Consider the following 13,913-nt stretch of genomic DNA (forward strand, 5'->3'; position numbering starts at 1 on the left):
GGGGCATCCCCTTGGCAACCAGCGCCCCTGCCTGACTCGGTCTTCACGTCCCCCGGGCCGCCCTCTGGCCCAGGTCTTCATCCCCCCCGCCCCTGCAGTTGTTCCCCGGCTGCTGCCCTGCCACCCTCACGGGGCCCGAGGAGTTCATGTTGTAATACAGCAGCCATGGATTCCTCCTCCTCCTCAGTCCATCTGTCTGTCTCCTGGAGTCAGGTCTCCTGCTCCAGCACGCGGATTCGGCAGCCCCTCTCCCGTCAGTGTTACCTCCTTGTGTGCCATCGGAACAGAGCACTTATGATGTCTGCAGACATCCTGGCACTATCACTGGCACTGGGAGCCACTGTGCAGGACTGTGCTCCTGTCTTTGTCTATCACACAGCCCAGTATTTGGATGAGAGTTCGTGTGCATTTTGCTCGCTAAATGTTTGCTGACTAGATAAGAGGCATAAATAAAATCTTGTGTTTCCGAACAAGAAAGTGATTTAAGAGATAGCAGTCCCTTAAGAACTGCTAGCAGGTTCTTTGAAATCATTAATAAGATTGATGAACCCCTAGCCAGACTTAATCAAAAAGGAATGAGAAAGGACCCAGATTAATAAAATCTTGAATGAAATAGGAGAGATCATGACCAACACCAAGGAGATAAAATTTTAAGAACATATTATGAACAACCATATGCCAATAAATTAAGCAATCTGGAAGAAATGGATGCATTCCTGGACACAAAGAAACTACCAAAACTGAAGCACGAAGAAATAGAAAACCTGAACAGACCCAAACCAATAGACCCTTAACCAACAGACCCATAACCAGCTTCAAACCAAGTGAAGCAGTATTCAAAAATCTCCCAACAAAACAGAGTCCAGGGCTGGATGGCTTTCCAGAGGAATTCTGCCAAATATTTAAAGAAAAAATAATACCTATTCTTCTGAAACTGTTTCAAAAAACAGAAATGGTTTGTTGTTCTATGAGGCCAGCATTACCTTGATTCCAAAACCAGACAAAGATGCCACCAAAAAGGAGAATTACAGACCAATATCCCCGACGAACAAGGATGCAAAACTTCTCACCAAGATACTGGCCAATAGGATCCAATGGTACATTACAAAGATTATTCACCACGACCAAGTGGGATTTATTCCTGGACCTCAGGGGTGGTTCAACATTCGCAAGTCAATCAACATGATACATCATTAATAAGACAAAGGACAAGAACCATGTGGTCCTCTCAATTGATGCAGAAAAAGCATTGGACAAATACAACAGCCTTTCTTACGACTCTTCACAGTGTAGGGATAGAGGGAACACACCGCAAGATCATAAAAGCCGTATGCGGAAAGCTCACAGCGAATAGCATTCTCGTGGGGGAAAAACAGAGCTTTACCCCTAAGGTGTGCAGCACGATGGATGCCCACTCTCACCACTTTGCTCAGCATAGCACTAGAAGTCCCAGCCTCAGCAATCAGACAACAAAAAGAAATAAAAGGCACTTGAAAAGCAAAAAGAAGTCAAACTCTTGACTCTTTTGCAGGTGACGTAATACTTTATGTGGAAAACCCAGAGACTCCACCCCAAAATGGCTGGAACTTCTAGAGCAATTCAGCAACGTGACAGGATACAAAATCAGTGCATAGAAATGAGTTGCATTTCTATATACTAATGAAGTGACTGAAGAAAGAGAAATTAAGAAATCATTCCCATTTATAATAGCACCAAAAACCATAAGATACCTGGGAATAAACCTAACCAAAGAGGTAAAGGATCTGTACTCAGAAAACTATAAAGTACTCATGAAAGAAATTGAGAAAGGCACAAAAAAATGGAAAAACATTCAATGCTTATGGATTGGAAGAACAAATACTGTCAAAATGTCTATTCTGCCCAGAGTAATCTACATACTCAGTGCAATCCCTATCAAAATACCATCGGCATTGGGGTGCCTGGGTGGCTCAGTGGGTTGAAGCCTCTGCCTTCGGCTCGGGTCATGATCCCAGGGTCCTGGGATTGAGCCCCACTTTGGGTTCTCTGCTCAGTGGGAAGTCTGCCTCCCCATCTCTCTCTGCCTCCCTCTCTGCTTACTTGTGATCTCTGTCTGTCAAATAAATAAAATCTTTAAAAAAAAAAATACCTTCGACATTTTTTCACAGAGCTGGAAGAAATAATCCCAAAATTTGTGTGGAACCAGAAAAGACCCTAAATTGCCAAAGGAATGTTGAAAAAGAAAACCGAAGCTGGGGACATCACAATGCTGGACTTCAAGCTCTGTTACAAAGCTGTCATCATCAAGACAGTATGGTACTGGCACAAAAACAGACACATAGATCAATGGAACAGAATAGAGAGCCCAGAAATGGACCCTCAGCTCTGTGGTCAACTGATCTTCCACAAAGCAGGAAAGAATGTCCAATGGAAAAAGGACAGTCTCTTCAGCAAATGGTGTTGGAAAATTGGACAGCCACATGCAGAATAAAACTGGACCATTTTCTTATACCATACACAAAGATAAACTCAAAATAGATGAAAGACCCAAATGTGAGACAGGAATCCATAAAAATCCTAGAGGAGAACACAGGCAGTAACCTCTTCAACCTTGGGCGCAGCAACTTCTTGCTAGACACATCTACAAAGGCAAGGGAAACAAAGGCAAAAATGAACTATTGGGACTTCATCAAGATAAAAAGTTTCTGCACAGCAAAGGAAATAGTCGACAAAACTAGAAGACAGCCTACAGAATGGTAGAAGATATTTGCAAATGTCTAATCAGATAAAGGGCTAGTATCCAAAATCTATAAAGAACTTATCAAACTCAACACCCAATGAACAAAAAAAATCCAGTGGAAAAAAGGGGAGAAGATATGAACAGACACTTCTCCAAAGAATATGTACAAATGGCCAACAGACACATGAAAAAAAGCTCAACTCGGCATCTGGGAAATACAAATCCAAACCATAGTGAGATACCTCCTCACACCATTCAACAGCAAAAATTAACAAGGCAGGGAACAACAAATGTTGGTGAGGATGCAGAGAAAGGGGAGCCCTCCTACACTCTTGGTGGGAATGCAAGCTGGTGCAGCCACTCTGGAAAACAGCATGGAGGTTCTTCAAGAAGTTAAAAATAGAGCTACCCTATGACCCAGCAGTAGCCCCCAGATACAGATGTAGTAATCCAAAGGGGCACCTACATCCCAATGTTCATAGCTAAACTGAGGAAAGAGCCTCGATGCCCTTCAACAGATGAATAGCTAAAGCAGATGTGGTCCATATACACAATGGAATATTACTCAGCCATCAGAAAGGATCGACACTTACCATTTACAACGATGTAGTTGGAACTGGAGAGGATTATGCTAAGTGAAATAAGTCCATCAGAGAAAGACAGTTATCCTATGGTTTCACTCATATGTGGAACATAAGAAACATTACGGAAGAAGATGGGAGAGAAAACTGAACAGGAAGAAATCAGAGAGGGAGACAAACCATGAGAGACTCTTAACTCTAGGGAACAACCTGCGGGTTGCTGGAGGGAAGATGGGTAGGGGATGGAGTAACTGGGGGATGGGCATTGAGGGCACGTGATGTGGTGAGCACCGGGTATTACAACTGAATGAACCTCTGAAACCAATAATGATATGTTGGCTAATTAAATCTAAAACAAACAAAAAGATCTCCTCTCTTGCCAACTGAATTTTGAGCCAGTGAGATATTTTATATATGTAAGTTAACATTCAGAATCTCTCTGGCCAGCTTTTTCCTATGCTTGGGTCAGTTCCAGTAAATCTATGGGAATCCCGTGAAATTGCACCTTCCTCAGACCTGGTGCCTCGGGGTCCCAGGCAGGGACCAGAGTCTGCATTTGGGTGTCACCCTCCGCAGATGGTACTTCTGCATGCGCTGGGGTTCATAAAGGACTCTGAGATCTAATGGGTGAGGTGTGGCACGGTTTAAAGGGACTTGTGTTGATGTGACCCCTTATGGGTAGGAGACCAGGTGCGGAAAACTGCCCCTTAAGCCTTTCTGTACTTCGTGGAAAAGTCAGGTGGTTAATAAGCATTTCGCAGAGACTTGCAAAAATCAAACAAGGGAAAATGCAAATGCGGAAGTAATTATATTTCAAGCCAGTGTGGGTGGTTTTAAAATCTTTAAAAGGAGGTATGTCCTGCATGAGACAATTTTGGGAGAAGCTGCCTCAGCAGATCGGGCTGAGAGCAATGTTTTCTGCACGTTAAAGAGGGCGGTTGGAGAGTGGGAGCTGTCTGTGGGCACAGGCTTTTAATCCTCCCAAATCTGTTTTGTTCCCAAAGCTGATGCTCGATTAGACGGGTTCTTGGTGACCAGCAGCAGAAATGGGCCAACTCTCCTAGGCAAGATGCGAATTGGGGGGGAAGGCTTTTGATGGGGGTTTGGGGGAGCACCTCTCCACAGGCTTTGCTGCAGGAACCCACGCAGAGTTTGCCCTTGGGATGGTTGTGACGCCTGACCGACCGCCTTCCTGTTGTCATCTGCCCACACTGAAGGCAGATCTGGCTTCTTCCCCTTCTGTGGGAGGCGGTGGTGACTGCCTTATCTGGGGAACTCTGCGGGAGGGATGTGAGTCCCGAACAGGAATGGGACGATGCCAAACAGACCCAGCCAATCCGAACCCCAAACCAAAACGAGAATGAGAGAAAGGAGGAGGTCATCTGAAACGCTTCTGGAGTTAGACTTATTTAGGGTCAAGTCGTGGATCCACCCCTCGCTGCTCTTCAATCATCTTCTGTGCCTCAGCTTACTCATCTGTAAAATGGGGCTGTGTCTGATCCCTATCCCTTAGGGTTGTTGTAAAGATTAAACATTCGGGGCAGTGTCGGGCCCGATGTCAGTGCTTGCAAGTTTGTAGTCCTACAGGCATCTCTCTCTCCACTCACACATCTGATCCCACTTCTGTAGTTTCCCTCCAGACCGCCTGTTCCCTATCACATCTTGATCTCGCTGCCCACAGTTTGCCTGCTTTCTCCTTAGAAATACGGCTCCATGGCTGACAAAGGGACATGACAGTCTGGCTTGGTAGGTGGGTCTTTGCAGGTGGAAGGAGGAGGGCGGATGGCCCCTGGGGTTTCTGGCACTCAGATCACCGGAGCACTTTCCCTCTCCCAACACCTTATCTTTCCATCCCGTGATTGAGCCCGTCCCCATTTGCTGTGGCCTTTGACTCTGAATGAGGGTACTGAGCAAGGCTACCTTGCTTCCTTAAATACCTCTTGCTTTTCTTCCTTTCCCACATTTTAACAGAAGTGTGGGGCTGGTTCTGATTCTCTTCCTAAGCCTCTTCCGGAGGGCAGGTACAACTTTGTGGAAGGGAACGGTATCCAGTGAGGGGATGACGCAGTCTCTGGACGTGGCACATGGCAAAACTATTTTAAGGTTCCAAAGTGACTCTTAACAAATTTACATGCTTTGTGAATATGGAACATCTCTGTCCTCTTAGCGAAATGATTCATCATGGTGTGGTTTTATTTCCCATTACGGTCACTTGCCCGTCATTAATCTGGCCTCTGTGGCAGTAGGGTCTGTGCGTGAGACTCTTTTTGTTCTTGGAGCATTTGTGTTGTGTGATTATTGTAGTGATAGTAAGTTTGTGATTATAAATTAGTTGATTCATTCGCAAGGGCCAAAAATACACGAAAGTGTCAGAGTCTCTCTCCCACTCCTGCTCCCGTCCCTCGGTGCCCTAGTTCCTTTTCCAGCAGACGCCCACTGTATTAGAATTTTACACTTCATTCCAGATTTGTCTTATGCACATGTAAATATATGTTATTTCCCCCTTTTTTTAAACAGATGGTAGTATACTACATATCCACAGTGTTCTGTACTCTGCCTTTATTTGACTCAACATATACATATACATCTTTGTATATAAGTATACAAAGAGGTTTCTCATCCTTTTTTTACAGTGGCAGAAGATCCCGTCATACGGTGTACCAGAATTTATTGAAGTACTTCCCCATAGATAGAGATTGAGGCTTCTTGGTGGTTTTTGAGATGAAGGTTCTGGATAAGGATAAGCAAGTAGAATTCATATTGACGGATGCAACTAAAATGAACTCCAGGGTTGAGCATGACCTTGTGTTGTTCACAGAGGGTGTCCTCTAAAATGGTAAGACTATTGGAATAGTCCACTAAACTTTGTATAGGTCATTTTGGAAAACCTGGAATAATCAAGGAGAATCGCATACATTTGTAATAGATTATTTTGTAAGCTAGTGGGTCGCTGGTCTTGGATAATAGTGGGTTTTTTTTATAAAGATTATTCCGAGTCCAGCCAGATGTATCTAGTTGTAGATATGTCCTAGGAACTAGGACATAAGGAATCGATACCCATCATTCAGAATAGGATTGGAAAAGTTTCACAGTCAGGAAAATGTTTCTGGGAGATAAATAACCCAGTTTTCCATCTGTTCCTATTCAGTGGATGCCTTAATGGGTTAGATTTGAAGGAGCAGGGAAGGCAGGATTATAACTTCCTTGAAGATGTAGTCGCTGTCACGTTGCAGCTCATAAATATTTGTTTTGAATGCAGAACATGAATCAAGAATTTTAAAGCATGGTAGAGACAGCCGTATAAATATATTACTGTATACGTTGCTTTGGAAGTGTATATATTAAAGCATTAATAATAGCAAGTGATGTTTGAGCCAGCAGAATATTGGAAGATCAAGGTCATGATTTAGGAAGGAACAGGCCATCAAGTTCACCTTATGCTTCTTTTCGAAGTACTACTTTGACCTTGAAAATCTTATTTGTACCTAAACGTTAAGTCTGGAGATACATATATATGTTGTAGATGAATTCAGCCCATTGGCAAAATTGTTGAGTAGCTGAGAAACAGGTGCTGTTCTTGTGAGTCTGGAGAGGAAAAGACAGCTTGCAGACCCTCTAGAGAGCCGGGCGCCCTCCAGGACAGGAGCGGTCACTTCCACAGTGGAAGCCACCCAGGGAGTTTACTTCTTGTCTGCTTTGGACGTGGTCTTGTTTATTAGACGGTCTCTTTGGCGAGGACATTAAGTACTCGTGGAGTCGTAATGGGAGACAGAAATGATTTCCATTCACTCAGCTGGTGAGAGCTGATCCCCACAAACCTGCTTGCATTTCTTTAGCTTACGCACCCTTCAAATTATGGGAGCATTAAGGAGAAAGAAGGTTAGGATTGATAATCACGGTACTTGCTTTCTTGGGGAAGGAATCCAGAGCTGAGAGTGACTGGTGGTGATCACACGCATGTGTTGGCGTGTTCGGGGGCCACGAGCGCAGCAGTGTTGGGCCAGCACTGAATCGGAACCACGTCTGTGGAGCAGCATGCTGCTTTCTCACGGACTCTCCTGTACCACGAGGAGTTGCAGGGAGGGCCCGATGCAGTGGACGTCAGCGTTACGGTGGTTGGGACCACTTTGCATCTGCTGGAATTGAGCTTCATGACATTCAGTTTGGGGGGAGGTAGGATTTAAAACTCCTCAGATGCGGAGTGGTGACGTGGGTGTGTGGGTGGGGGGGGGCTGCTGACTGCGTTGTTTTCTCTTGTTGCTCCATGAAGCAGCCAAGGCAAAGCGAGAGGAAGTGGTCAGACTCTTAATAGAGGTCACATCTTTCCATTCGTAGTTCATGAGTGTCTTCCCTCAGTGCTGTGGGTTTTCTGTTTTCCCCCAAAGAACTATTGATTCGGTATCGAATTTTCTCCTTTTCACTAGTTTGCTGGGATCCAAGTGTGTCCTCTGTGTCCAGAGCTCCTTGAGAGTTTCGCTTACCTCACAGGTGGATTTCCTCTCTCAGAGTCTCTGAGCTGTGCTGACAGTTTATCACAAGGCGCGAGTAGATCCATGAAACGGGGTGACTTTTAGGCAGACCCCGCTAGAAAAGACCCTCACGCATAAATGGCTCTTGTGGGACATGACTGAAGCCTGCAGGCCACCCATGGAGTTCAAAATAAGTAACCCCAGTCAAACCCGCGAGTGAGCCAGCTCCCTAGAGGAACTGTGTCTGTGTGTCTTGCTCAACACCCACGTCGCCCTGCCCAGCAGCTTCTTTCCATGGTAGTCTTAACTTTCGTGAATTGAAGGTCAACCTTTGCTGGGTGTCAGATGAAGTGTGTCTTGGTGGCCCCAGCTCGGGCCCGTTTCCTTCGTTTTTAAAGGTACTTTTAGGAAAGGGGTGGACTTGTTCCCTCTGCCAGCTTTTCTGCACCACCCCCCCCACAGGAGGTAGCTTGGATCTTCTGGATCGTCACTTTCTTTGCGCCCCTCGTACTCCAGCTGTTTGGTACTTCATGTGCTGGTATCTGTCATCAGACTGGACTCGGCTGAACGGTCCAGGGAGCGAGATCCTTGTCTCCGTGATGCTTCTGATGGGCTCCTTTCTTCTGGGTCTCCGTGGTAATGTCTGTACTCGTTGTCTTGACTTTCCCGATGCAGGTCTGCAGACTCCTTCCCCTGAGTTCATTGTTGATGTGGAGTCCATGGACATCTTCCCCGTGGGCTGGTGCGAAGCGAACTCGTACCCTCTGACCACACCACACAAAACCGTCTGTGAGTATCGTCCAGGTGGGAGCCAGCGTGGACGGTGTCTGGGGCTTGGGAGGTGAATAGACTGTGTTGTAAAGAGACTGTAGCCAGGTTGTAAAAAACAATGTTTTTATCTCATGGATGCTTCCAGTACCTTCGCGAGATGGAGATGTGGCAGTATCTCACAGGTAGACAAGCTAAGTCAGGATGGCACGGCAGGTGAAGGTCCGTGGAGTGGCAGAGGCAAAATAGAAAATAAATGTAGTGAGACCTATAAAGATTGTATAAAATGATATATAAATAGATTTAAAATAAACTAAGTCTTCAGTTTAAAGTTCATTATTTTGATTAGAGAAAATTTAAGCTAAATACCGTGGGTTTTTTTTTATTTTTTTGTTGTTGTTTATGTTTTTGGGGTGGGGAGAGAGAATGCGCAAGTGGGGTGGGAGGGGCAAGGGACAGAGGGAGAGACTCTCAAGCAGGCTCCGCTCAGCACAGAGCCTGACTGGGGGCTCAGTCTCAAGACCCTGAGATCACAACCTGAACTGAAACCAGGAGTCAGACACTCAACCCACTGAGCAACCCAGGAGCCCCCAGATACCGTTTCTCTATCATGTCTGAGAAACAACTGATTTTTCTCGTGAGGTTTACCCTAAAAGAATCATAATTGGTCCTAATAATTACTGACATAACATATAAAAACTTAACTACACTTAGCACTAACTAACCAGTGAGATTTCAACTTTGCTTTGAAAAGTACATAATACGACATCCTTCTGATCACAAAAAGACCAAATTAAAACAGTATTTAGTAGTTAACCCAGCAGCTAACTCTGTCTCTCTGTCTCTTAAATATATACAACAGTGTGTGTTTTAACATAGGTTACTGTAGGTTGTTATCCTGAGATCGTACCATTTAAAACTCTTCAAAACTAATCACTTTTGCCATTTCTTATCCCACTCTAATGTTTACCAAAAGTGTTAGTTAAAATTACGTAGCCACTCTGGAAGCAGTATGGAGCTTCCTCAAAAAGTTAAAAATAAATAAAAAAGTAAATCTACCCTACAGCCCCGTGATTGCACTAGGTATTTATCCAGAGGATACAAACATAGTGATCCGTTTAATCTTATTGAATGCGGGGAATTCTATTTAGACTTCATTTCTGATGAGTCAGAGTCTCTTTTAGATTTATTTATGTTAGAGAGAGATTGAGAAGGGAGGGACAGGAAGAGAGAAGGACACAGGGCTCGATCTCACAACCTTGAGATCATGATCTGAGCGGAAACCAAGAGTCAGGTGCCCAGCCAACTGCACCCCCACGCGCCCCAAGTCAAAGTCTTATTTTAATGCTAGAGGAAATTAAAGTTGTGAGAATGCAGTAACTTATCAGTGCTTAAATTGTTACTTTGAAACTGACCCCATTCGACGGGAAGATGTTTTTAGAAAATGCCTTTGCCCAACTTGCGAACGAAGCTGACTGTCCTTTTGCCCTTTCTTGCCTGTTTTACAGCACAAAAGAAGAGAAAGATTGCAGTCGTGCAACCAGAAAAACAGTACGTTTCTGTTTCTGTTTTTTCCCAAAACTTAGGGGTGCTAAGCTCCATAGAGCCATCTTTACAGAGGATTGGAAGCACGGCTGTTTGTATCAGGGGTTAGTTCACAGTTGGCGCAGTCACAGAGGAGATCGTAGATATACCTGTCTTTCTGATGCACCTGTTACATGCGAGACACAGGCTCTGCTCCGCCAGGGATCTCTTCTCTGGTTTGTAGTTTCTCCCTCCCGGTCCTTGTCGGCACACCTGGAGGGCATCCTGGCCCCACACATGGAGAGTGACGGCACCTCGCTCTCCCCACCCACACTCCGCATCCTGGCGTCACGGGTCACGGCCGGCCCGGTAGGCAGACTGTCGTTTGAGGCCAGCTCTGCAGGCCCAGCAAGGTGTCCTCGAAGCTGCTTTATTGCTCCACATCTCAGCATCCTCTTGTGTGAAGCACCTGTTTCTTGGGGGTTTCTTGAAGATTAAATTAGATTTCTTGTGACAAAAATGTCATGGTTAACTCAGTGTACATTACCCCTGGTTTCAGTTGTAATTTTAGGGAGAAAAGGTATCAAGAAGTGTGCATACATGGAATATGTTTTTGAAAGTTTGCCATCGTTAGTAGCATTTTTATATATTGAAGAGCAGCTAAGGTCCACTACAATACACATCCTTTGCAGTGCAGTTCTGTTTTCTTAATAAAAATACACCAGTAGAAGTGAATTCAACAATAGCGTTTTTCTCGGGTTCCCAGGTTTAATTGTAAAGTGAATTGACTAATAAGTGCGTTGCTGTTTGAATGTGAATAACAATTTTTGTGGGCATTTTCAGTGCATTCATGTCTCAGCGCCGTGTAGCAGGTTAATAATCTGATTCCGGTGCGGTCTGGATAACACTGAAACGGAGAGCAAACAATAGACAGTCCCATCACTGAACCCAAATCCGAGTCCGTGACTCCTCAGTCTGTGGTCCGTGGACCCATGGCCCCCGCCCTGCACTTGTACCAGTCGCCCAGACAGCTCGATAAGACACACTCCCTGCTGGGCCCATCTTCGAATCCCCCGACTCAGGATGTCTTAGTGGGGCCTGCGCGTCTGTGCATCTAACACTTTTCCGGGTGGCACTGGTCCGCGAGTGTGTGGACCCCACTTTGAGAACCAGCACGGAGAGGACCCCACTGAGATCTCGTGATGGTTCGCTCTGCATTTGTGTCGTTTTTCAGTGATGTGGTTTCCACACCACCATCCTGGGTACCCTGTGAAAACCAGCGCACCTCTTCCCCCTGGGGCTACATTCTCCGTGTTTATTCAGCAGCTTTTTACTGAACTAGAACACAAACTCTGCTCTAGACTAGGCTGACTGCCCTTTCTAGGACCTGTCCGTTCGTAGGCTTTCTTTGGAGGTCTTTTTAGTGTGGCCATGACCCACACAAGCACAGGCACCAAAAACGAAAGGCCAAGTAGTTCTCAGACACTAGTCTGTAGAAAGTACTAGCTTCTTCTGTCAAAGGGAAGTCTAAGTTCCATTAAAATCTATGCAAGTTGATGTTTCTTGGTGTCTAAAATATAATGAAGGGCATTATGATGATTCTAGAGCAAGAGACAAAGGCAGGGACCTCCTAGAAGAACATCACTGACCAGGAATGACCACATGAGGGGCAGACGTGCCATTGGCTTTACTGAGTGCTTGGATTTCTGTGATAGTTGCGATAAGTTGGGAAAAGACTTAATTAGTTTAATTAATTTAATTATTTCGTTCGTTGCATTTCTTCTCAAGAGTGCAAGCCGTGATAGTTGTATTTTCTTGATCAACAGATTGCCATCCACAGTGCCTGTTGAGAAAATACCTCATGACCTTTGTTTATTCCCTCACCTGGACACTGCAGGTAAGCGAACCCACCCACGGCTGGCCATCCTGTCCTGATCTGGGAGTGGAGACGTGCATGTGGTTTTAGGTCAATAGAAGAATATCTCTACTTTAAGTTCATTCTCCTTGTCGCTCTTGCCGCTTATTAACACATACCTACTTTAAAAAAAAAATTTCTAAACCAGATTCTCTGTGCCTCTTCTGTCTCTTGGTCAGTGGCTCTAGACCGTTCTCTCAGTCTTCAGGAGAAGAGTCCATGTGTTCCTTGGAAACTTGAGCTCAGTTAGGGATGTATGTCGTAGATGTCATGTGCAGGGAGAAAGAATTGAAAATATTATTATTAGGCACCCATATTTTTTTTCACATTTTTTTGTCATCCCACTTGCATTTTTCCATTACTGGTTAATATTTAAGTCCCTGTGGGCTTTTGAATTGTTCCTTAAAACCCTCTGTGTTTGAAAGCTGAGAGTGAATAATTTATGTTTTTTAATGTGTGAAGTTCTATATCTTACAATGACCTTTGAAAACAAATGTGGATACCCCGTTGACAACAACTCTGATTATAGATGTGTTTGTACATTAAATAATATATTTGATTAAGAATTCTGTTTTCTGGGGCGCCTGGGTGGCTCAGTGGGTTAAAGCCTCTGCCTTTGGCTCGGGTCATGACCCCAGGGTCCCGGGATGGAGCCCCGCATCGGGCTCTCTGCTCAGCAGGGAGCCTGCTTCCTCCTCTCTCTCTGCCTGCCTCTCTGCCTACCTGTGATCTCTGTCTGTCAAATAAATAAATAAAATCTTTAAAAAAAAAAAAAAGAATTCTGTTTTCTAACCAAAGTGAAAACTGCTCTGAATTCTTCTAGGTTTCTAAGCTCTATGGCATGGAAGAATCCTGGTGATCAAACTTATATAAGGAGAGCATTTTTATGAGTAGACTTACTAAAATATTTTTTTTCCTGAAGTTCTGGATAGGGTAATCCTACCAAAAAATTTCCATGTATATGCAGCTGTGGACATAATTCTTTTGCCTAATTTTGTTGTATAGAATTCAAACTTCAGAATGGTTTTAAAAGAACAGTGTCAGCTCTTCTTTCAGAGTCTGTAATTGTTGTATTACTCCCTTTGTCTTCCCCTCACAAAAATAACACTCCTCCTTCCTTCCCTCTTGGTATTTAGTTGAAGTCCTATGAGGACAGTCCTTCTGGGCCAGTTAAATTACCGTCCCAAACTAAGGAGGGTCTTTGTACAGAGTTACCACTATTAGCGGAACTCAGCCGGAATGATGTAGGGGAGGGCAGGTCTAGGCTGACAGCGAGACCCTGTTACAGACACCAGGAAGGTTTCGGGTAATACCTTACCATTCAGTCCTTCCACGTTTCCCCATGGCCATTTGAGACCCTGCTACGTGGAAAGCATAATGAGGGAAATGCAGATTCAGTCCACTGGGAGGTACGTGGCACGTCCGTGAGACTGGCAAAACCAAGACGCCCTGCCACGTCTGGTGTTGGCTTGGACGTGGGATGGCAGCTGCTTCTGTGCAGTGTTGATGGGAGTATAAACTGGGATTGTCCATGTGGAGATCGATTTGAGCATGTGTGGGGGGGGGACACTGAAGATGTGCAGCCCCCACGGCCAAGCAGGTCCGCTCCTTGTTACGGACTTGGAAAGCTCTCTTGCCCGGAAGAAGCAGCTGTTTACAGCTGTGTTTAGGAGAGCTCTGTCGGTCATCCCGAGCAAGTAGAAATGACTGAGCGTCCGTCAGCAAGAGAGTGGACTGCTGGCTTGCGCTGGATTCGTGTCATGGGGTCACACACAGAAAGGACAGAAGGATGAACGTTCTTCATATACGTGGACCATTGGAGGGATTGTAGAAATTTCAGGTGGAACAAACAAAAGGTTGCAGAAAACTGTTCATGGGACATTTTTAAAAATACCCGAAATGCCACGCATTGGTCTACCAGTGTTTGTGGCCAAGTT

The 13,913-nt window shown here is 44.9% G+C and overlaps 1 protein-coding gene across 1 annotated transcript in view; it reads left to right on the top strand.

Annotated features, from left to right (window-relative positions):
- SFMBT2 (Scm like with four mbt domains 2) overlaps nucleotides 1-13,913 on the top strand; it is a 219,976-nt gene that overhangs the window by 170,363 nt on the left and 35,700 nt on the right. The window contains exons 12-14 of the mRNA XM_032881633.1: nucleotides 8,445-8,558; nucleotides 10,046-10,088; nucleotides 11,888-11,958. Coding sequence (XP_032737524.1) covers nucleotides 8,445-8,558; nucleotides 10,046-10,088; nucleotides 11,888-11,958 — 228 coding nt within the window. The remainder of the gene's footprint in view (nucleotides 1-8,444; nucleotides 8,559-10,045; nucleotides 10,089-11,887; nucleotides 11,959-13,913) is intronic.

This window comes from Lontra canadensis, unplaced genomic scaffold, assembly GCF_010015895.1.
Source record: "Lontra canadensis isolate GAN:19392208 unplaced genomic scaffold, GSC_riverotter_1.0 scaffold76, whole genome shotgun sequence".
In the NCBI taxonomy this organism is placed as follows: Eukaryota; Metazoa; Chordata; class Mammalia; order Carnivora; family Mustelidae; genus Lontra; species Lontra canadensis.